This window comes from Anolis sagrei, chromosome 7 (assembly GCF_037176765.1).
Source record: "Anolis sagrei isolate rAnoSag1 chromosome 7, rAnoSag1.mat, whole genome shotgun sequence".
Taxonomy (NCBI): domain Eukaryota; kingdom Metazoa; phylum Chordata; class Lepidosauria; order Squamata; family Dactyloidae; genus Anolis; species Anolis sagrei.
Genome location: NC_090027.1, coordinates 2,104,099 through 2,129,118, shown reverse-complemented (window position 1 = coordinate 2,129,118; position 25,020 = coordinate 2,104,099). Strand labels below are relative to the sequence as shown.

The 25,020-nt window shown below is 43.8% G+C and overlaps 1 protein-coding gene across 6 annotated transcripts in view; it reads left to right on the top strand.

Moving 5' to 3' along the window:
- Positions 1-24,099, top strand: part of FGFR1 (fibroblast growth factor receptor 1) — a 134,430-nt gene extending 110,331 nt beyond the window's left edge. For all 6 annotated transcript variants that reach the window (XM_067470638.1, XM_067470637.1, XM_067470636.1 and 3 more), the window contains 3 exons: positions 5,976-6,113; positions 17,201-17,306; positions 22,770-24,099. In XM_067470638.1, the coding sequence (XP_067326739.1) occupies positions 5,976-6,113; positions 17,201-17,306; positions 22,770-22,946 (421 nt within the window). In that variant the 3' untranslated portion in view covers positions 22,947-24,099. The remainder of the gene's footprint in view (positions 1-5,975; positions 6,114-17,200; positions 17,307-22,769) is intronic.
- Positions 24,100-25,020: the final 921 nt, after the last annotated feature.

Genomic DNA, 25,020 nt, shown 5'->3' with positions numbered 1-25,020 from the left:
TGTCGCAGGCACGTTTGGTGGGGACACGAGACAGGGCCTCTTCCGTGGTGGCCCCCCGACTCTGGAACACCCTCCCCAAAGATCTTAGACATCATCTGGAGAGGCCCTGCTCGTGATTCCGCCTGCGTCGCAAGCGCGTCTGGTGGGGATTCGAGACAGGGCCTTTTCTGTGGTGGCCCCCCGACTCTGGAACACCCTCCCCAAAGATCTTAGACAGGCCCCTACGTTGGGAGTCTTTAGGATGAACTTGAAGACCTGGCTGTTCCGATGTGCCTTCCCAGATTAGGAAACCTCCAATACCAAGTCCCAGAAGCACTTTATTAGAACTAAGATTGCCGCACACTGCACACTGCACTTGCCCTATAATCCTTATATACCACCTGTCACATCAGCACTTTTAACCTTGTACTCATTACTCTGGCCCGGTCCAGATTTATTGTGTCTTGGTGTATTGTTTATTGTTTAATATTGCTTTAATTGTTTTTAATTTGCTTTAGGTTGTGTATTGTTATGTTGTGTATTGAGGCCTTGGCCTCTGTAAGCCGTATCGAGTCCTTCAGGAGATGCTAGCGGGGTACAAATAAAGTTAATAATAATAATTAATAATAATAATATGCTGTGGTTAATAGTGCTGGAGTGCGGCATATTATTGCCTTTATGACATTCCACTTGTGCCATCAGTTGGGAGCTATGCTAATAATATATACAGTTTCTCAAGTCGCTCCTGACACGACAAATAATAATAATAATCATCATCATCATCATCATAGAATCATAGAATCCAAGAGTTGGAAGAGACCTCCTGGGCCATCCAGTCCAACCCTATTCTGCCAAGAAGCAGGAATATTGCATTCAAATCACCCCTGACAGATGGCCATCCAGCCTCTGCTTCAAAGCTTCCAAAGAAGGAGCCTCCACCACACTCCGGGCAGAGAGTTCCACTGCTGAACGGCTCTCACTGTCAGGAAGTTCTTAGAGTCATAGAATCCTAGAATCCTAGAGTTGGAAGAGACCTCCTGGGCCATCATCCAGTCCAACCCCATTCTGCCAAGAAGCAGGAATATTGCATTCAAATCACCCCTGACAGATGGCCATCCAGCCTCTGCTTCAAAGCTTCCAAAGAAGGAGCCTCCACCACACTCCGGGCAGAGAGTTCCACTGCTGAACGGCTCTCACTGTCAGGAAGTTCTTAGAGTCATAGAATCCTAGAATCCTAGAGTTGGAAGAGACCTCCTGGGCCATCATCCAGTCCAACCCCATTCTGCCAAGAAGCAGGAATATTGCATTCAAATCACCCCTGACAGATGGCCATCCAGCCTCTGCTTCAAAGCTTCCAAAGAAGGAGCCTCCACCACACTCCGGGCAGAGAGTTCCACTGCTGAACGGCTCTCACTGTCAGGAAGTTCTTAGAGTCATAGAATCCTAGAATCCTAGAGTTGGAAGAGACCTCCTGGGCCATCATCCAGTCCAACCCCATTCTGCCAAGAAGCAGGAATATTGCATTCAAATCACCCCTGACAGATGGCCATCCAGCCTCTGCTTCAAAGCTTCCAAAGAAGGAGCCTCCACCACACTCCGGGCAGAGAGTTCCACTGCTGAACGGCTCTCACTGTCAGGAAGTTCTTAGAGTCATAGAATCCTAGAATCCTAGAGTTGGAAGAGACCTCCTGGGCCATCATCCAGTCCAACCCCATTCTGCCAAGAAGCAGGAATATTGCATTCAAATCACCCCTGACAGATGGCCATCCAGCCTCTGCTTCAAAGCTTCCAAAGAAGGAGCCTCCACCACACTCCGGGCAGAGAGTTCCACTGCTGAACGGCTCTCACTGTCAGGAAGTTCTTAGAGTCATAGAATCCTAGAATCCTAGAGTTGGAAGAGACCTCCTGGGCCATCATCCAGTCCAACCCCATTCTGCCAAGAAGCAGGAATATTGCATTCAAATCACCCCTGACAGATGGCCATCCAGCCTCTGCTTCAAAGCTTCCAAAGAAGGAGCCTCCACCACACTCCGGGCAGAGAGTTCCACTGCTGAACGGCTCTCACTGTCAGGAAGTTCTTAGAGTCATAGAATCCTAGAATCCTAGAGTTGGAAGAGACCTCCTGGGCCATCATCCAGTCCAACCCCATTCTGCCAAGAAGCAGGAATATTGCATTCAAATCACCCCTGACAGATGGCCATCCAGCCTCTGCTTCAAAGCTTCCAAAGAAGGAGCCTCCACCACACTCCGGGCAGAGAGTTCCACTGCTGAACGGCTCTCACTGTCAGGAAGTTCTTAGAGTCATAGAATCCTAGAATCCTAGAGTTGGAAGAGACCTCCTGGGCCATCATCCAGTCCAACCCCATTCTGCCAAGAAGCAGGAATATTGCATTCAAATCACCCCTGACAGATGGCCATCCAGCCTCTGCTTCAAAGCTTCCAAAGAAGGAGCCTCCACCACACTCCGGGCAGAGAGTTCCACTGCTGAACGGCTCTCACTGTCAGGAAGTTCTTAGAGTCATAGAATCCTAGAATCCTAGAGTTGGAAGAGACCTCCTGGGCCATCATCCAGTCCAACCCCATTCTGCCAAGAAGCAGGAATATTGCATTCAAATCACCCCTGACAGATGGCCATCCAGCCTCTGCTTCAAAGCTTCCAAAGAAGGAGCCTCCACCACACTCCGGGCAGAGAGTTCCACTGCTGAACGGCTCTCACTGTCAGGAAGTTCTTAGAGTCATAGAATCCTAGAATCCTAGAGTTGGAAGAGACCTCCTGGGCCATCATCCAGTCCAACCCCATTCTGCCAAGAAGCAGGAATATTGCATTCAAATCACCCCTGACAGATGGCCATCCAGCCTCTGCTTCAAAGCTTCCAAAGAAGGAGCCTCCACCACACTCCGGGGCAGAGAGTTCCACTGCTGAACGGCTCTCACAGTCAGGAAGTTCTTCCTCATGTTCAGATGGAATCTCCTCTCTTGTAGTTTGAAGCCATTCCTCCATTGCGTCCTAGTCTCCAAGGAAGCAGAAAGGAAGCTTGCTCCCTCCTCCTCCCTGTGGCTTCCTCTCACATATTTATCCATGGCCCTCATCATATCTCCTCTCAGCCTTCTCTTCTTCAGGCTAAACATGCCCAGCTCCTTAAGCCACTCCTCATAGGGCTTGTTCTCCAACCCCTTGATCATTTGAGTCGCCCTCCTCTGGACACATTCCAGCTTGTCAATACCTCTCTTGAATTGTGGTGCCCAAAATTGGACACAATATTCCAGGTGTGGTCTAACCAAAGCAGAATAGAGCATGGGGAGCATGACTTCCCTAGATCTAGACACTAGGCTCCTCTTGATGCAGGCCAAAATCCCATTGGCTTTTTTGCCGCCACATCACATTCCTGGCTCATGTTCCCCTTCCTCCCCACGAGGACTCCAAGATCTTTTTCACACGTACTGCTCTCGAGCCAGGCATCATTGTCCCCCATTCTGCATCTTTGCATTTCATTTTTTCTGCCAAAGTGGAGTATCATCATCATCATCATCATCATCATCTATATAAATAAAAATGTAATGTTTGTTTGTGGAATTAACGTAACTCAAAAACAACTGGATGAATTGACATGAAATTTGGACACAGTACACCTAACAGTCCAATGAGTGTCCATCACCCATAAACATACACACACAAACCCCCAGCGGAAAAGACTTAAATACCCCAAAATACACGATGTATACATATACACATACACTCATACACATATGCACATGTGCACATTCATGCACATGCATATATGAATGCCCTTCCACAAACACCACTATCACCTTCACGTTCATGTCCCAGTATCTCTTCCAATTTTAACTTTACATTTGGCCTTCCCACTGTTTTTAATTGTGTGTTGTCGTATTGCTAATGTTGTATATTTTATTATCTATGTTTTTTTTTTAATTTTAATTACTTGTGTAGTTGTTTTATTGCTTGTATTGTTGTATTTGGGCTCGGCCTCATGTAAGCCGCACCATATGCTCTGTGCATAATGAGTACCTTAAAAACAAAAGAACCAATGAACGAAATCACACCAAATTTGGCAACCAAACATCTCACAACACAAGGAGTAACCATCACTCAAAAATTATGATTTTGTCATTTGGGAGTTGTAGTTGCTGGGATTTATAGTTCACCTACAATCAAAGAGCATTCTGAACTCCACCAATGATGGCATTGAACCAAACTTGGCACACAGGACTCCCATGAACAACAGAAAGTATTGGAAGGGTTTGGTGGGCACTGACCTTGAGTTTGGGAGTTGTAGTTCACCTACATCCAAAGAGCACTGTGGATGTAGGTGAACCCAATGATGGATCTGGACCAAACTTGGCACAAGTACTCAATACGCCCAAATATGAACACAGATGGAGTTTGGGGGAAATAGACCTTGACATTTTGGAGTTGTAGTCACTGGGATTCATAGTTCACCTACACTCAAAGAGCGTTCTGAACCCCACAAACGACAGAATCGGGGCAAACTTCCCACACAGAACCCCTATGCATGAGCAACAGAAAATACTTAAGGCCATCCAATCCAACTCCCTTCATCAGGGCAAGAAAATGTAATCAAAGCCCTCCTGACAAAGAGCCATCCAGCCATAGAGATAGATAGATATGATTCACACACAGAGAGAGATATAGTATCATAGATTTGAAAGGGACCCCTAAAGAAGGGCAATGATATGCTGCATGTTCTAGGGTAGGCAAACCAGACAACTCTCCACATCAACGCTGACAAAGAAACAGCAAGAAATACAGAAATGCTGGACCACACAAACAACCACCATGTCAGACTACACAGAGAAGGCATTGAAATCCACAAGCATGTGGACAATTTCAACAGAAAGGAAGAGACCATGAACATGAACAAAATCTGGCTACCAGTATTAAAAAACTCTAAAATTATAACAGCAAAACAACAGAGAGGAAGAAACCAGGCACAGATTAACACCTCCCAGCAACAGATTTTCCCAGGTTCAGGCAGGCCTTCAAATGCTAATGAAGGTGATTAGCTAAACATTCACACCTAACTGCAGCAGGGAAGAGCTCCTTGCCCCACCCCAGCCATTCCACAGATATATAAACCCATTGTCCTAATTCCAACAGACCTCTACCTCTGAGGATGCTTGCCATAGATGCAGGCGAAACGTCAGGAGAAATGCCTCTAGAACATGGCCATATAGCCCGAAAAAACCCACAAGAACTGAGTGATTCCGGCCATGAAAGCCTTCGACAATACAGCAAGAAATACTGTTTACCCACAAGCATCAAGACATGACATAGATTAGAAACCAACACTTTCTCACTATTTTATTTTCCAAATCAATAGACTGGGCCACAGCAACGCGTGGCAGGGGATGGCTAGTGTGTGTGTCTATATATATATATATATATATATATATATATATATATATATGCACAAACACACACAAATATAATTTATTGCATATACATATAACTTGTAAGCCTCTCTGAGTCCCCTTTGCGTGAGAGAGGGCGGGTTATAAAAACAGTAAGTAAATAATTGAGCATGCATGAATTGGGTCAGGGTATGTAAGCCACATGCCTATAGGTCCCTTGCGCAAGTCCCATGGAATCTACAATCTGGAATCCAAAATCTGGCACCACTGGTGGTGTGAGAAGGCCCATGATTCTCCATAGAATAGAATAGAATAGCTTTATTGTCATTGTGCTATTGCACAACACAATTAAATTCCTTCCCCAGCACACACCACAAAACAACACACCCATCCTCTACACGCCAACCACCGCCACATCCCCTGATGCCACATCTGTGCAAAGCCATGGAGTTCAAAATCGCCACAGCTCTAGGGTAAAGGGTATCTCTCAGTCTGTTTGTCCTTGTCTTTGTCACCCTGGACCGTCTGCCAGATTGCAATAATCCAAAAAAAGAGTATGCCACGTGAGATATATATTTTTAACATTGGGTGTGTTTGCATAGGTGGTCCTTTGGAGTTCTGCTGTGGGAGATCTTCACGTTGGGTGGATCGCCTTATCCGGGGGTTCCCGTGGAAGAACTCTTCAAGCTGCTGAAAGAGGGCCATCGAATGGACAAGCCCAGCAATTGCACCAATGAACTGTAAGTCCCATGTTCTAGCTTTTCCGGGAGCGCAGAGGGCAGCCAGCATAGTCACTTTGCACACTTGAACTGTTAGAACTGTCTTTTTAGGATTGAACTGTCTTTAGAACTGTCTTTTTAGGATTGTGAAAAGATGGTTGGAGGGTTGGAGTATTGGACTACGACTCCAGGAACCAGGGTTCAAATCTCTGCTTGGCCGTAGAAACCCATTAGGTGACCTTAGGGAAGTCCCCCTCTTTCAGCCTCAGAGAAGGCCAATGTGAAATTAGGCACCTCTGAACAAACATTGACAAAAAAACCCTACATTATAGCTTTGCCTTGGGGTGCATCTACACTATAGAATTAATGCAGTTTAACACCACTCAGTGCTATGGAATCTTGGAAATTGTGGTTTAGTGTCAGACTCCAGACGTTAAAATCAAGCTCACAACAGTTAAAATGCTGGAGGCAAGTGGTTTGTTCCTTCTGTTCACAATTTTAAAGACAGTTCTAAAGGCAGTTCAATCCTAAAAAGACAGTTCTAAAGACAGTTCAATCCTAAAAAGACAGTTCTAAAGGAAGTTCAATCCTAAAGACAGTTCTAAAGACAGTTCAATCCTAAAAAGACAGTTCTAAAGACAGTTCAATCCTAAAAAGACAGTTCTAAAGGAAGTTCAATCCTAAAAAGACAGTTCTAAAGACAGTTCAATCCTAAAAAGACAGTTCTAAAGGAAGTTCAATCCTAAAAAGACAGTTCTAAAGGAAGTTCAATCCTAAAAAGACAGTTCTAAAGGCAGTTCAATCCTAAAAAGACAGTTCTAAAGGCAGTTCAATCCTAAAAAGACAGTTCTAAAGGAAGTTCAATCCTAAAAAGACAGTTCTAAAGGAAGTTCAATCCTAAAACGACAGTTCTAAAGGAAGTTCAATCCTAAAAAGACAGTTCTAAAGGCAGTTCAATCCTAAAAAGACAGTTCTAAAGGAAGTTCAGTCCTAAAAAGACAGTTCTAAAGGCAGTTCAATCCTAAAAAGACAGTTCTAAAGGAAGTTCAATCCTAAAAAGACAGTTCTAAAGGAAGTTCAATCCTAAAAAGACAGTTCTAAAGGCAGTTCAATCCTAAAAAGACAGTTCTAAAGGAAGTTCAATCCTAAAAAGACAGTTCTAAAGGAAGTTCAGTCCTAAAAAGACAGTTCTAAAGGAAGTTCAATCCTAAAAAGACAGTTCTAAAGGAAGTTCAGTCCTAAAAAGACAGTTCTAAAGGAAGTTCAATCCTAAAAAGACAGTTCTAAAGGAAGTTCAATCCTAAAAAGACAGTTCTAAAGGAAGTTCAATCCTAAAAAGACAGTTCTAAAGGAAGTTCAGTCCTAAAAAGACAGTTCTAAAGGCAGTTCAATCCTAAAAAGACAGTTCTAAAGGAAGTTCAATCCTAAAAAGACAGTTCTAAAGGAAGTTCAGTCCTAAAAAGACAGTTCTAAAGGAGGTTCAATCCTAAAAAGACAGTTCTAAAGGAAGTTCAGTCCTAAAAAGACAGTTCTAAAGGCAGTTCAATCCTAAAAAGACAGTTCTAAAGGAAGTTCAATCCTAAAAAGACAGTTCCAAAGTTTCCTCGCTTAAACCTGTCTAGATCAGCCCCAACACCCAAACCAGCAGAAAAGTATAAATGTCTTTGTGTTGTCGAAGGCTTGCATGGCTGGAATCACTGGGTTGCTGTAGGTTTTTCTGGCAAAATGGCCATGTTCTAGGAGCATTCTCTCCTGACATTTCACCTGCATCTATGGCAAGCATCTGGGGATGGTTGCTATAGATGCAGGCAAAACATCGGGAGATCATGCTTCCAGAACATGGCCATATAGCCTGAAAAACCTACAACAACCCAGTAAGGAAATGGTTCTCTACTAAACCTCACTACCTCTGAGGATGCTTCCTATAGATGCAGGCAAAACGTCAGGAGAGAATGCTTCTAGAACATGGCCATTTTGCCCAAAAAACCTACAGCAACCCAGTGATTCCAGCCATGCAAGCCTTCGACAACTTAAAGACATTTATTTATTTATTTACTTACTTACTTACTTACTTCGCTTATATACTGCAATTCTCAGCCCAAGGGCGACTCATTGCGGTGTACAACATAAAAAACAGGTGCAAAATACAAAACATAGTGTAAAATAATCCACAATTCAGCATTATCAAAAACATCTCATCAGCATCAACTTTACTACAAAAGCCATTCTGAGTCGTCTCATCGTCAAATCCACAATCCAATATCATTTCCGTTGTTCCATTCCTATGGTTAATTTACCAGTCATTACACTTCTTGTTCAAATGCCTTCTTAAATACCCAGGTCTTTAACTTCCTGCGGAATATCAACAGGGAGGGGGCTAGCCTGATGTCTACGGGAAGGGTGTTCCACAGCCGAGGAGCCACCACCGAGAAGGCCCCGCCAGCCGTGCTTGTGAAGCAGGCGGGATCGAGAGCGGGGCCTTCCCAGAAGATCTCAAAGTCCTCGTGGGCTTATAGGCCGAGAGGCGGTCAGTTAAGTATCTTGGGCCAGAACCGTTTAGGGCTTTATAGGCCAATGCCAGCACCTTGAATTGAGCCCAGTAGCAGATCGGCAGCCAGTGGAGCTGGCACAGCAGGGGGGTTGTATGCTCCCTGCGTCCCGCTCCTGTTAGTATCATGGCTGCCGCACGTTGGACCAATTGGAGCTTCCGGGCCATCTTCAAAGGCAACCCCACGTAGAGAGCGTTGCAGTAGTCTAAGCGGGATGTAACCAGAGCGTGGACTACTGTGGCCAAGTCAGACTTCCCAAGGTACGGGCGCAGCTGCCACACAAGTTTTAACTGTGCAAATGCTCCCCTGGTCACCGCCGAAACCTGGGGTTCCAGGCTCAGTGACGAATCCAAGATCACACCCAAGCTGCGAACCTGCGCCTTCAAGGGGAGTGCGACCCCTGTAACCCTATGCCCTGTTCGGCCTTGCGACTGACCAGGAGGACCTCTGTCTTGCCTGGATTCAATTTCAATTTGTTCACCCTCATCCAGACCGTCACAGCGGCCAGGCACCGGTTCAGGACCTCGACAGCCTCCTTAGTAGCAGGTGGAAAGGAGAATGCACGGCTCATGACACATCCTCAAAGAGTTTGTTCCAGAGCCTCGGGGCCACGGCTGTCAAGTCCCTGATCCTAGAGATGTTCCGATTTCCCACAAAGCAGCCAATTCTGCTCAGGTGTTTCCCTGAATCCTGTTTTCGCCGTGGGCTCCCTGCAAGATGTTTCCCCCCGTCCCTTTGGAGAGAGTCAGCATTGAAAGCCTCGTCAAGCCCAGCCATCCGCACGGCATAACAGAACCCCTGCTGACCAGCCGATGGGGAGGACGGCGACTGGCAGGAGTTCAGCGTTCCTTTCCCAGCCCTGCTGAAAGCCCTGCGTGATAAAAAACCAAGACTCCTTTCCTCTGTGTTTTTGTTTTTCCCAGCAGGAAAGTATCCCAAACTGACCCTGGGGAAGGCTGCTTCCTCGCTCGGTCTTTTGTCTCAAAGATCTCTGCTCATGTTGTCTGGGCCAGTCGTGCCAGGGGCTCGTTCTCACCCCTCGCTCCCATGAATGAGAAGGAGAGAAAGAGGCTGGTTCCTAAGAAACGGTTCTCACAAAGCACAGCCATGAAACCTCAGTGAATGTTGTGCTTCGACTTGGGGTCCCATCTCCACGGTATCTCATGAGGCATAGGCAAGGATTCCAATTTCTGAAATAGGAAACACTTCTGGTCCCAAACCTTTCGGATAAGGGGAAATTAACCTGAAATAATACTATTATTATTATTATTATTATTATTATTATTATTATTATATAAATAATAATAATAATAATAATAAATATGTGAAAGGCAGTCAAGAACCAACATTGAGAAAAGTCAATCAGAGAAAACTGCTTAAGGCTCTCACAAAGCACAGCCATGAAACCTCAGTGAATGTTGTGCTTCGACTTGGGGTCCCATCTCCACGATATCTCATGAGGCATATGCAAGGATTCCAACTTCTGAAATAGGAAACACTTCTGGTCCCAAACCTTTCAGATAAGGGGAAATTAACCTGAAATAATACTATTATTATTATTATTATTATATAAATAATAATAATAATAATAATAATAATAAATATGTGAAAGGCAGTCAAGAACCAACATTGAGAAAAGTCAATCAGAGAAAACTGCTTAAGGCTCTCACAAAGCACAGCCATGAAACCTCAGTGAATGTTGTGCTTCGACTTGGGGTCCCATCTCCACGATATCTCATGAGGCATATGCAAGGATTCCAACTTCTGAAATAGGAAACACTTCTGGTCCCAAACCTTTCAGATAAGGGGAAATTAACCTGAAATAATACTATTATTATTATTATTATTATATAAATAATAATAATAATAATAATAATAATAAATATGTGAAAGGCAGTCAAGAACCAACATTGAGAAAAGTCAATCAGAGAAAACTGCTTAAAGTGCAAAAGACAAAGGTCTGGTGAACAAGCCCTATGAGGAGCGGCTTAAGGAACTGGGCATGTTTAGCCTGAAGAAGAGAAGGCTGAGAGGAGACATGATAGCCATGTATAAATATGTGAGAGGAAGCCACAGGGAGGAGGAGGGAGCAAGCTTGTTTTCTGCTTCCCTGGAGACTACGACGCAATGGAGCAATGGCTTCAAACTACAAGAGAGAAGATTCCATCTGAACATGAGAAAGAACTTCCTGACTGTGAGAGCCATTCAGCAGTGGAACTCTCTGCCCTGGAGTGTGGTGGAGGCTCCTTCTTTGGAAGCTTTGAAACAGAGGCTGGATGGGGTGATTTGAATGCAATATTCCTGCTTCTTGGCAGAATGGGGTTGGACTGGATGGCCCAGGAGGTCTCTTCCAACTCTTTGATTCTTTGATTCTATGATTCTAGGAAATACTCCCCCTGAAGGCGCAGGTTCGCAGTTTGGGAGTTCTCCTTGATTCATCGCTGAGCCTGGAACCCCAGGTTTCGGCGGTGGTCAGGGGAGCTTTTGCACAATTAAAACTTGTGTGCCAGCTGCACCCATACCTTGGAAGTCTGACTTGGCCACGGTGGTCCACGCTTTGGTTACATCCCGTATAGACTACTGCAACGCTCTCTACGTGGGGTTGCCTCTGAAGACTGCCCGGAAGCTGCAGCTAGTCCAACGCTCGGCAGCCAGACTACTCACGGGTGCTGGGTACAGGGAGCACACCACTCCGCTGTTACGCCAGCTCCACTGGCTGCCAATTAGCTTCCGAGCACAATTCAAAGTGCTGCTGTTAACCTATAAAGCCCTAAACGACTCTGGCCCTGTTTACCTCTCCGAACGTATTCTCCCCTACGAACCATCTAGGTTGTTAAGATCGTCTGGAGGGGCCCTGCTCTCAGTCCCACCGGCCTCGCAAGCGCATCTGGTGGGGACGAGGGACAGGGCCTTCTCGGTGGTGGCCCCTCGGCTCTGGAACTCTCTCCCACTGGAGATCAGAACCGCCCCGTCTATCCTGACATTTAGGAAACAGGTGAAGACGTGGTTATGGAGACAGGCATTCGACGAGTGAGCCAACACCCTGAGATATGGACAGAGGATGATGAGCAACGATTTTAGTGTGACGACTGACCATTGTAGTTATTGATTGCAATTGCTGTTTTAATGTTTTACTGAATTATGATGTTTTATTGATTGTCTGTGATATTATGGTTGGAAACCGGTCTGAGTCCCTCGAGAGAGGTGAGAAGGCCGGTAGACAAAACTTTTAAATAAATAAATAAATACCATAAAAACACGATTCAGAGTGAAAGAGAAAACTGGCCAAGGAAGGCTCTCTCTCCCTGGACAGTTCCTGGGAAAAATTGAGAGCCAAATGGACAAAGCAAAAACATGGCTGTGGCTCCCAAATGGAACTCTGAAAAAGGAGACCAAGGAGGGCCTGATTCTGGCAGCCCAAGAACAAGCCATTCGGACCAAGGCCATCCAAGCCAGAATTGAAAAGTCAACAACAGATCCCAAGTGTAGACTTTGCAAGGAAGCAGATGAAACAATAAATCCCATTCTCAGCTGCTGCAAGAAGATCGCGCAGACAGACTCCAAGCAGAGGCACAACACCCTTGCTCAGGTGATTCATTGGAACTTGTGCCACAAACACCATCTGCCTGCGACAAAGAACTGGTGGGATCACAAGCCGGAAAAAGTTACAGAGAATGAACATGTCAAGATACTCTGGGACTTCCAGATTCAGACAGACAACCTCACAGTTGTGTTAAAAAACAAAGTATGGATCGTCGATGTCGCAATCCTAGGTGACAGCAGGATTGCAGAGAAACAACTGGAAAAGCTGACACAATAGGAGGATCTAAAGATCGAACTGTAAAGACTCTGGCACAAGCCAGTCAAGGGGGTCCCAGTGGTGACTGGCACACTGGGTGCAGTGCCTCAAGACCTTGGCCTGCACTTAAACAAAATAGGCACTGACAAGATTACCATCTGCGAGCCTCAAAAGGCCATGTTACTGGAATCTGCACACATTATTCGCTGATACATCACTCAGTCCTAGACACTTGGGAAGGGTCTGACGTGTGATCCAATTCAACAGCCAGAAGAGTGTCTGCTGTGGACTCATCTTGTTGTGTTTCAAATAATAATAATAATAATAATAATAATAATAATAATAATAATAATCACAAGATGAGTCCACAGCAGACAAGATCACTTTGCTGGTTGTTGTATTGGATCACACGCCAGACCTTTCCCAAGTGTCTAGGATTGTGTGATGTATTGGCGAATAACGTATCAGGATCCCAGTAAGCTGGCTTTTTGCAGTTGGCAGATGGTAATTTTGTCAGCGACGATTGTGTTTAAGTGCAGGCCAAGGTCTTTAAGCACTGCACCCAGTGTGCCAATTACCACTGGGACCCCCTTGATTGGCTTGTGCCAGAGTCTTTGCTATTATTATTATTATTATTATTATTATTATTATTATTATTATTTGAAACACAACAAGATGGGTCCACAGCAGACAAGATCACTTTGCTGGTTGTTGTATTGGATCACACATCACACGTCGAACCCTTCCCAAGTGTCTAGGATTGTGTGATGTATCGGCGAATAATGCATGCAGATCCCAGTAAGGTGGCCTTTTGCAGTTAGCAGATGGTAATTTTGTCAGCACTGATTGTGTTTAAGTGCAAGCCAAGGTCTTTAGGCACTGCATCCAGTGTGCCGATCACCATTGGGACCACCTTGACTGGCTTTGTGCAACTTTGCTTTTCGGAAAATCTGTGAAAACCTTTCTCTTCTGACAAGCTTTTGATGGGTGAATAACTCAGGACTCTGTTTGTTCTTGTTTTTATTGTATTTTAAAGTTAATTGTATTGTTTTAATCTACTGCTGTAAACCGCTCCGAGCCAAATTGGGAGTAGCGGTATACAAGTCAAATAAATAAATACATTATTATTATTATTATTATTATTATTATTATTATTATTATTATTAGAAACACAACAAGATGAGTCCACAGCAGACAAGAACACTTTGCTGGCTGTTGTATTCTATTATTATTATTATTATTATTATTATTATTATTATTATTATTATTAGAAACACAACAAGATGAGTGCACAGCAGACAAGATCACTTTGCTGGCTGTTGTATTCTATTATTATTATTATTATTATTATTATTATTATTATTATTATTAGAAACACAACAAGATGAGTCCACAGCAGACAAGATCACTTTGCCGGCTGTTGTATTCTATTATTATTATTATTATTATTATTATTATTATTATTATTATTAGAAACACAACAAGATGAGTCCACAACAGACAAGATCACTTTGCTGGCTGTTGTATTCTATTATTATTATTATTATTATTATTATTATTATTATTATTAGAAACACAACAAGATGAGTCCACAGCAGACAAGAACACTTTGCTGGCTGTTGTATTCTATTATTATTATTATTATTATTATTATTATTATTATTATTATTATTATTATTAGAAACACAACAAGATGAGTCCACAGCAGACAAGATCACTTTGCTGGCTGTTGTATTCTATTATTATTATTATTATTATTATTATTATTATTATTATTATTAGAAACACAACAAGATGAGTCCACAGCAGACAAGATCACTTTGCTGGCTGTTGTATTCTATTATTATTATTATTATTATTATTATTATTATTATTATTATTAGAAACACAACAAGATGAGTCCACAACAGACAAGATCACTTTGCTGGCTGTTGTATTCTATTATTATTATTATTATTATTATTATTATTATTATTATTATTAGAAACACAACAAGATGAGTCCACAGCAGACAAGAACACTTTGCTGGCTGTTGTATTCTATTATTATTATTATTATTATTATTATTATTATTATTATTATTATTATTATTAGAAACACAACAAGATGAGTCCACAGCAGACAAGATCACTTTGCTGGCTGTTGTATTCTATTATTATTATTATTATTATTATTATTATTATTATTATTATTATAAACACAACAAGATGAGTCCACAGCAGACAAGAACACTTTGCTGGCTGTTGTATTCTATTATTATTATTATTATTATTATTATTATTATTATTATTATTAGAAACACAACAAGATGAGTCCACAGCAGACAAGATCACTTTGCCGGCTGTTGTATTCTATTATTATTATTATTATTATTATTATTATTATTATTATTATTATTATTATTAGAAACACAACAAGATGAGTCCACAACAGACAAGATCACTTTGCTGGCTGTTGTATTCTATTATTATTATTATTATTATTATTATTATTATTAGAAACACAACAAGATGAGTCCACAGCAGACAAGAACACTTTGCTGGCTGTTGTATTCTATTATTATTATTATTATTATTATTATTATTATTATTATTATTATTAGAAACACAACAAGATGAGTCCACAGCAGACAAGATCACTTTGCTGGCTGTTGTATTCTATTATTATTATTATTATTATTATTATTATTATTATTATTATTATAAACACAACAAGATGAGTCCACAGCAGACAAGATCACTTTGCTGGCTGTTGTATTCTATTATTATTATTATTATTATTATTATTATTATTATTATTATTATTATAAACACAACAAGATGAGTCCACAGCAGACAAGATCACTTTGCTGGCTGTTGTATTCTATTATTATTATTATTATTATTATTATTATTATTATTATTATTATTATTATAAACACAACAAGATGAGTCCACAGCAGACAAGATCACTTTGCCGGCTGTTGTATTCTATTATTATTATTATTATTATTATTATTATTATTATTATTATTAGAAACACAACAAGATGAGTCCACAGCAGACAAGATCACTTTGCTGGCTGTTGTATTCTATTATTATTATTATTATTATTATTATTATTATTATTATTATTAGAAACACAACAAGATGAGTCCACAGCAGACAAGATCACTTTGCTGGCTGTTGTATTCTATTATTATTATTATTATTATTATTATTATTATTATTATTAGAAACACAACAAGATGAGTCCACAGCAGACAAGATCACTTTGCTGGCTGTTGTATTCTATTATTATTATTATTATTATTATTATTATTATTATTATTACTATTAGAAACACAACAAGATGAGTCCACAGCAGACAAGATCACTTTGCTGGCTGTTGTATTCTATTATTATTATTATTATTATTATTATTATTATTATTATTATAAACACAACAAGATGAGTCCACAGCAGACAAGATCACTTTGCTGGCTGTTGTATTCTATTATTATTATTATTATTATTATTATTATTATTATTATTATTATTATTAGAAACACAACAAGATGAGTCCACAGCAGACAAGATCACTTTGCTGGCTGTTGTATTCTATTATTATTATTATTATTATTATTATTATTATTATTATTATAAACACAACAAGATGAGTCCACAGCAGACAAGATCACTTTGCTGGCTGTTGTATTCTATTATTATTATTATTATTATTATTATTATTATTATTATTACTATTAGAAACAAAACAAGATGAGTCCACAGCAGACAAGATCACTTTGCTGGCTGTTGTATTCTATTATTATTATTATTATTATTATTATTATTATTATTATAAACACAACAAGATGAGTCCACAGCAGACAAGATCACTTTGCTGGCTGTTGTATTCTATTATTATTATTATTATTATTATTATTATTATTACTATTAGAAACACAACAAGATGAGTCCACAGCAGACAAGATCACTTTGCTGGCTGTTGTATTCTATTATTATTATTATTATTATTATTATTATTATTATTATTATTATAAACACAACAAGATGAGTCCACAGCAGACAAGATCACTTTGCTGGCTGTTGTATTCTATTATTATTATTATTATTATTATTATTATTATTATTATTATTATTATTAGAAACACAACAAGATGAGTCCACAGCAGACAAGATCACTTTGCTGGCTGTTGTATTGGATCACACGTCGGAAACTGCAAGTCGCTTCTGGTGTGAGAGAATTGGCCGTCTGCAAGGACGTTGCTAAGGGGACGCTCAGATGATTTGATGTTTTTATCATCCTTGTGGGAGGCTTCTCTCATGTCCCCGCATGAGGAGCTGGAGCTGATAGAGGGAGCTCATCCGGCTCTCCCTGGATTCGAACCTGTGACCTGTCAGTCTTCAGTCCTGCCAGCACAGGGGTTGAACCCACTGCGCCACCGGCAGTTTCTCAAATCGCTCCTGACACGACAAAAAAACAAAACAAAAACACGTCGGACCCTTCCCAAGTGTGTAGGACTGTGTGATGTATCGGTGAATAATGCGTGCAGATTCCAGTAAGGTGGCCTTCTTCACCTGGCAGATGGTAATTTTGTCAGCGCCGATTGTGTTTAAGTCCAGGCCAAGGTCTTTAGGCACTGCACCCAGTGTGCCGATCACCACTGGGACCACCTTGACTGGCTTGTGCCAGGGTCTTTCATTAATATTATTGTGCTCCAGTGTTGGCGCTCTGATTGTCTTGGAATCTGGTTCTCATCCTGCATTTTCTCTTCCCAGGTATATGATGATGCGAGACTGCTGGCACGCCGTTCCCTCCCAGAGACCCACATTTAAGCAGCTGGTAGAAGACTTAGATAGGATTGTGGCCATGACCTCGAACCAGGTAAAAGACATTAAACAAACACAGTTTCCAAATCTGTCTTATTGCAAGCTGGTAGGCTAGAGTGAGGGTTCTTCTGGTTCCTGACTACACCAAGAACCCGTTCTCGGTTGAATATGCAAGCCTCAAAACCCTTTGTTTTGGTGCTCACTGGGTCATCATTCTGGTTTGGGACCTAAGGGTTGAAAACTGGGAATGGAGATCCCATTGCTATTTGCTATGGCATTGGAGCTGAGTCTTAATTTGGAGCCTCCGTTCCATTAGGTTCCATTTACTTCATGCTTGAAGAGCCATTTCCCTGTTGCTTTTATTCTAGTTCTCTGGCACTCTTGAGCTATAGTTCCCTGACTAGAGGCTTGTCTAATTTGGAGAGGTTATCTTAAATTGAATCTATTCTGGATCTGGCAGGTTCATACCAAATCTAGGGTTAAGTGTCTAGACAACCGTGGACCGTATCCATTCTGCCACGTGAGCCCACGTTTCACTTCCTCCATCTCCATCTCATTCCTGCTCCAAGCTCCTGGCCATTGCAGGAGCCTCATGGAATCCTAGAGTTGGGAGAGACCTCCTGGGCCATCCAGTCCAACCCCATTCTGCCAAGAAGCAGGAATATTACATTCAAAGCACCCCTGACAGATGGCCATCCAGCCTCTGTTTAAAAGCGTCCAAAGAAGGAGCCTCCACCACACTCCGAGGCAGAGAGTTCCACTGTGGAACGGCTCTCACATAGAATCCTAGAGTTGGAAGAGACCTCATGGGCCATCTAGTCCAACCCCATTCTGCCAAGAAGCAGGAATATTGCATTCAAATCACCCCTGACAGAGGACCATCCAGCCTCTGTTTAAAAGCTTCCAAAGAAGGAGCCTCCACCACACTCCAGGGCAGAGAGTTCCACTGTGGAACGGCTCTCACATAGAATCCTAGAGTTGGAAGAGACCTCTTGGGCCATCCAGTCCAACCCTATTCTGCCAAGAAGCAGGAATATTGCATTCAAAGCACCCCTGACAGATGGCCATCCAGCCTCTGCTTAAAAGCTTCCAAAGAAGGAGACTCCACCACACTCCCTCCAGTGCAGAGAGTTCCACTGCTGAACGGCTCTCACAGTCAGGAAGTTCTTCCTCATGTTCAGATGGAATCTCCTCTCTTGTAGTTTGAAGCCACTGTTCCCTTGCGTCCTAGTCTCCGAGGAAGCAGAAAACAAGCTTGCTCCCTCCTCCTCCCTGTGGCTTCCTCTCACCTATTTATACATGGCTATCATATCTCCTCTCATTCTTCTCTTCTTCAGGCTAAACATGCCCAGCTCCTTAAGCCGCTCCTCATAGGGCTTGTTCTCCAGACCCTTGATCTGCTCCCTCCTCCCTATGACTTCCCCTCACATATTTATACATGGCCCCCATCATGTCTTCTCTCAGCCTTCTCTTCTTAGGGCTACTTCTTCAAGCTAATCATACCCAGCTCTTTAAGCCACTCCTCATAGGGCTTGTTCTCCAGGCCTTTGATCTGCTCCCTCCTCCCTATGACTTTCCCTCACATATTTATACATGGTCCTCATCATGACTCCTCTCAGCTTTCTTTCTTCAGGCTAAACATGCCCAGCTCTTTAAGCCACTCCTCATAGGGCTTGTTCTCCAGGCCCTTGATCTGCTCCCTCCTCCCTATGACTTCCCCTCACATATTTATACATGGCCCTCATCATGTCTCCTCTCAGCCTTCTCTTCCATCCAGCCTGTGTTTAAAAGCCTCCAAAGAAGGAGCCTCCACCACACTCCCTCCGGGGCAGAGAGTTCCACTGCTGAACGGCTCTCACAGTCAGGAAGTTCTTCCTCATGTTCAGATGGAATCTCCTCTCTTGTAGTTTGAAGCCATTGTTCCATTGCGTCCTAGTCTCCAAGGAAGCAGAAAACAAGCTTGCTCCCTCCTCCCTGGGGCTTCCTCTCACATATTTATACATGGCCCTCATCATATCTCCTCTCAGCCTTCTCTTCTTCTGGCTAAACATGCCCAGCTCCTTAAGCCGCTCCTCATAGGGCTTGTTCTCCAGACCCTTGATTGTTTGAGTTGCCCTCCTCTGGACACATTCCAGCTTAGAGTGAATATTAGGTTCTTGTGTGTTTTTTTCAGGCTATATTTACTATTTATTTATGTATTTACTTTGCTTGTATACCGCAGTTTCTCAGCCCGTAGGCGACTCAACGCGGTTCACAACAAGAGCAAAAGTCAATCATAACAACATACAATTTAAAAACCATTGACAGCATAGTATACAAGTAATGACACATCAATAACAACACATTAGCGTCTCGTAACTAGAGTCGTGATCCAATTCGTCGTCCATAATTCCGTTCCTATATTCATCGTATTCATTGCGCTGTTTAGCCGAATACCTGTTCAAACAGCCAGGTTTTTAGTTTCCTTCGAAACACCATTAGCGAAGGAGCTGATCTAATGTCCATGGGAAGGGTGTTCCACAGCCGGGGGGCCACCACAGAGAAGGCCCTGTCCCTCGTCCCCGCCAGCCGTGCTTGAGACGCAGGCGGGATCGAGAGCAGGGTCTCCCCAGAAGATCTTAGAGTCCTGGTGGGTTCATAGGCAGAGATACGTTCGGATAGGTAGCTTGGGCCAGAACCGTTTAGGGCTTTATAGGCCAATGCCAGCACTTTGAATTGAGCCCGGTAGCAAATCGGCAGCCATGTTCTAGAGCCATTTTCTCCTGACGTTTTGCCTGCATCTATGGCAAGCATCCTCAGAGGTAGTGAGGTCTGTTGGAACCAGGAAAATGGGCCTATACATCTGTGGAATGACTGGGGTGGGGCCAAGAGCTCTTCTCTGCTGGAGCTAGGTGTGAATGCCCCAACTGACCACCTCCATTAGCATTTGAAGGCCTGGCTGAGCCTGGAAGAATCTTTTGTTGAGAGGTGTTAAGCTGTGCTTGGTTGGGGAGGCCCTGCTCTCGACTCCGCCGCTGTCACAAGTGAGGCTGGTGGGGACGAGGAGCAGGGCTTTCTCAGTGGTGGCCCCTCACCTGTGGAACTCACTCCCGAGGGATATTAGAGCATGATCATCCCTCCTCTCCTTCAGGGGTAAGGTAAAGACGTGGTTGTGGGACCAGGCCTTTGGGCAATCTGACAACTAGATAAGACAACCAGACGAGTAAGACTGACAGGTGGATCTGTAATTGGTTAAATGGACGAACCCAGAGGGTGCTCACCAATGCTTCCTCTTCATCCTGGAAAGAAGTGACAAGTGGAGTGCCATCTGCAGGGTTCCGTCCTGGGCCCGGTCCTGTTCAACATCTTTATTAACGACTTAGATGAAGGGCTAGAAGGCAGGATCATCAAGTTTGCAGACAACACCAAATTGGGAGGGAGAGCCAACACTCCAGAGGACAGGAGCAGGACTCAAAGGGATCTTGACAGATTAGAGAGATGAATGGCCAAAGTTAACAAAATGAAGTTCAACAGGGACAAATGCAAGAGACTCCACTTTGGCAGGAAAAACGAAATGCAAAGATACAGAATGGGGGACAATGAGGCCTGGCTCGAGAGCAGTACGTGTGAAAAAGATCTTGGATTCCTCGTGGACAACAAGTTAAACATGAGCCAGGAATGTGATGTGGTGGCAAAAAAAGCCAATGGGATTTTGGCCTGCATCAAGAGGAGCCTAGTGTCTAGATCTAGGGAAGTCATGCTCCCCATGCTCTATTCTGCTTTGGTTAGACCACATCTGGAATATTGTGTCCAATTCTGGGCACCAGAATTCAAGAGAGATATTGACAAGCTGGAATGTGTCCAGAGGAGGGCGACTAAAATGATCAAGGGTCTGGAGAACAATCCCTATGAGGAGCGGCTTAGGGAACTGGGCATGTTTAGCCTGAAGAAGAGAAGGCTGAGAGGGGATATGATAGCCATGTATAAATATGTGAGAGGAAGCCACAGGGAGGAGGAGGGAGCAAGGTTCCTTTCTGCTTCCTTGGAGACTAGGACGCAATGGAAGAATGGCTTCAAACTACAAGAGAGGAGATTCCATCTGAACATGAGGAAGAACTTCCTGACTGTGAGAGCCGTTCAGCAGTGGAACTCTCTGCCCCGGAGTGTGGTGGAGGCTCCTTCTTTGGAGGGTTCTAAGCAGAGGCTGGATGGCCATCTGTCAGGGGTGCTTTGAATGCAATATTCCTGCTTCTTGGCAGAATGGGGTTGGACTGGATGGCCCAGAAGGTCTCTTCCAACTCTTTGATTCTATGATTCTATGACCCAGGGCGGCTTACAACAGCAAAGGCACACTTAGATGCCTGCCACACAAAATAATCATCACAAAAGTACAACAATCCATAGTTACCACAATTCATGCAATTATCTCAATAAAATCAATAAAATCCATAAAAATCAATAAAATCAATACAAACCTAATTCTTCCTCCTACCCTGTCAGTGTACACTAACTCATAGATCTGTTTTTGATTCCACTTCGACAATCCTGCTGATCTTGCTCATCTGATTGTCTTATTTAATTGTCTTATTTAATTGCCTGGTTGCCCAAAGGCCTGGTTCCACAACCATGTCTTCACCCTCCTCCTGAAGGAGAGGAGGGATGATGATGCTCTGATTTCCCCCGGGAGTGAGTTCCACAGGTGAGGGGCCACCACCGAGAAGGCCCTGCTCCTCGTCCCCACCAGCCTCACTTGTGACAGCGGCGGAGTCGAGAGCAAGGCCTCCCCAACAAAGCACAGCTTAACACCTCTCAACAAAAGAGTCTTCCAGGCTCAGCCAGGCCTTCAAATGCTAATGGAGGTGGTCAGTTGGGGCATTCACTCCTAGCTCCAGCAGTGAAGAGCTCTTGGCCCCACCCCAGTCATTCCATAGATGTATAGGCCCATTTTCCTGGTTCCAACAGACCTCACTACCTCTGAGGATGCTTGCCATAGATGCAGGCGAAACGTCCCATAACCATGTCTTCACCCTCCTCCTGAAGGAGAGGAGGGATGATGATGCTCTGATTTCCCCCGGGAGTGAGTTCCACAGGTGAGGGGCCACCACCGAGAAGGCCCTGCTTCTCGTCCCCACCAGCCTCACTTGTGACAGTGGTGGGGTCGAGAGCAGGGCCTCCCCAGATGATCTCAAACTCCGAGGTGGGACGTAGAGGGAGATGCGTTCGGACAGATACACTGGACCGGAACCGTACAAGGTTTTGTAGGTCAAAACCAGCTCCTTGAATTGTGCTCGGAATTGAACTGGAGCGGGGGGGGGGGGGGTGCTCCCTGTATGTTGCTCCAGTGAGCAATCTGGCTGCCGCTCGCTGGACTAGTTGAAGTTTCCGAACAGTCTTCAAGGGCAACCCCACGTAGAGCGCGTTGCAGTAGTCTATTCGGGATGTAACAAGAGCATGGACATAGTCCGACCAACCTTATCTCTTCCTTTGGAGGCTTTTCTTTCTTTTTTTCTTTCTGATCCTTCTTTGTGTTCCCTTCTAGGAATACCTGGACCTCTCCATGCCACTGGACCAGTATTCTCCCAGTTTCCCAGACACCCGCAGCTCCACCTGCTCTTCCGGAGAGGACTCTGTGTTTTCCCACGACCCGCTTCCCGACGAGCCTTGCCTTCCCAAGCACCCCGCTCAGCTCGCCAACGGAGGACTCAAAAGACGCTGACGCCGCCGCTCCGGTGGGACCCTTTGCCGAGCCCGCTGTGCATACATACAAGCGTGGTGTGCATGTGTGTGTTAACGAGTGAATGCGGGTGCGCGCGTCTGTGCACTTTCTTCCCAGCTGGACTGGCGACGGAGGCTCTCCCGAGGCGGCCGTCAGGGTCACATTGTGCTCACGTCCTCATGCCAAGACTCCACTCCAAAGAACTGAATCCGCAATGCCATTCGCTGCCGTTGTGGTGAGAAACCTCAACATCTGGAAGAGGCGTTCGTCGGGGATTTGTGCTTTCCACATTACTCATTATTCGACTGCAGTTGAGTGAGCTGTTGTTGCGTATTGCCCTTTTTTTTTGGAGAGTATCCGGCGAGAACAACACAAAGGAGACCCGGAGGCTGGCTCCTTGAGAGCAACGTGTTGCAACCGCTCCTGGAAGTAAATATCACATTCCTACAAAGAGGAGTATTTTCCTTCTCTCTGTTCGTACTTGCTAACTGAAGCAACCAACCTCTAAACAAATCAATAAGCTAATAGTAGAGCTGAGGTGCCGACTTTGTGGCACCCACTTGTTCCAGATCCAATTGTAAACAAGGATTTCTCCTTGCCTCCGGCTGCAGCCCTTGCCCTTTGGAGTGCCCGCTGAGACTCTGGAACCAATCCGGAGTCCATCCCCGTGACCACGTCCTCATTCCGGCGCTTTCACGGCGCAATCCTGTGCCTCTCTACTTGGAAGTAAATCCCTCCACTTTGCACGGGACTTACTCCTGGGGAAACATGTGCACAATCGCAGCCTCGTTTTGTGCTTTGCTGACCAAACCCGGGCCAAAAAACCAACTCCAAAGGTGGCAGCCAAATGGGACCAGGACTCAGAAGTTCCCAACAGACAGACAACCCAATGTCTTGTGTATATAGCTGCAAAATGTATAAATATGAATTATATATTTACATGTCTTTTAAAAGTGGTCGTTACCAGAGAGAATAATATCACTTTGGTTAGTATTTACTAGTGGCTGGTAGGGATCATCAGTTGCTATCAAAAATCAAATCATATATTTTGCTACTTTTCGCTGTTTTTGGTTTCGTTTATTTTTTAAATTATGTTCTAAAACTTATTTCGGTTTAGGTACGTCAATAAAGATTGCTGCTGCTTCAGTTGTTATTTGGGGTTACGTCAAACCGTGTAATTTAATTTGTTGGCAACATGGATGCTTCTGGGAAAAGATGTCATGGCATCATCTTCCTTCCCCACACACGAGGGGCGTTCATTAAAGATTTCCCCTGACCCACTTCCTGTGGACTGAGAACAATGAGACTTGGCCCAGTTCTGAGTCCTTCTCTCTGGGTTGTTGAAGGCTTTTTGAGCTATATGGCCATGTCCTGGAAGCATTCTCTCCTGACGTTTCGCCTGCATCTATGGCAAGCATCCTCAGAGGTAGTGAGGTTTAGTCGAGAACCATTTCCTTACCGGGTTGTTGTAGATTTTTCAGGCTATATGGCCATGTTCTGGAAGCATTCTCTCCTGACGTTTCACCTGCATCTATGGCAAGCATCCTCAGAGGTAGTGAGGTTTAGTTGAGAACCATTTCCTTACTGGGTTGTTGTAGGTTTTTCAGGCTATATGGCCATGTCCTAGAAGCATTCTCTCCTGACGTTTCGCCTCCATCTATGGCAAGCATCCTCAGAGCTTGTGAGGTTTAGTAGAGAACCATTTCCTTACTGGGTGGTTGTAGGTTTTTCCGGCTATATGGCCATGTTCTGGAAGCATTCTCTCCTGACGTTTCACCTGCATTTATGGCAAGCATCCTCAGAGGTAGTGAGGTTTAGTTGAGAACCATTTCCTTACTGGGTTGTTGTAGGTTTTTCAGGCTTTATGGCCATGTCCTAGAAGCATTCTCTCCTGACGTTTTGCCTGCATCTATGGCAAGCATCCTCAGAGCTTGTGAGGTTTAGTAGAGAACCATTTCCTTACTGGGTGGTTGTAGGTTTTTCCGGCTATATGGCCATGTCCTGGAAGCATTCTCTCCTGACGTTTCGCCTCCATCTATGGCAAGCATCCTCAGAGGTTGTGAGGTTTAGTAGA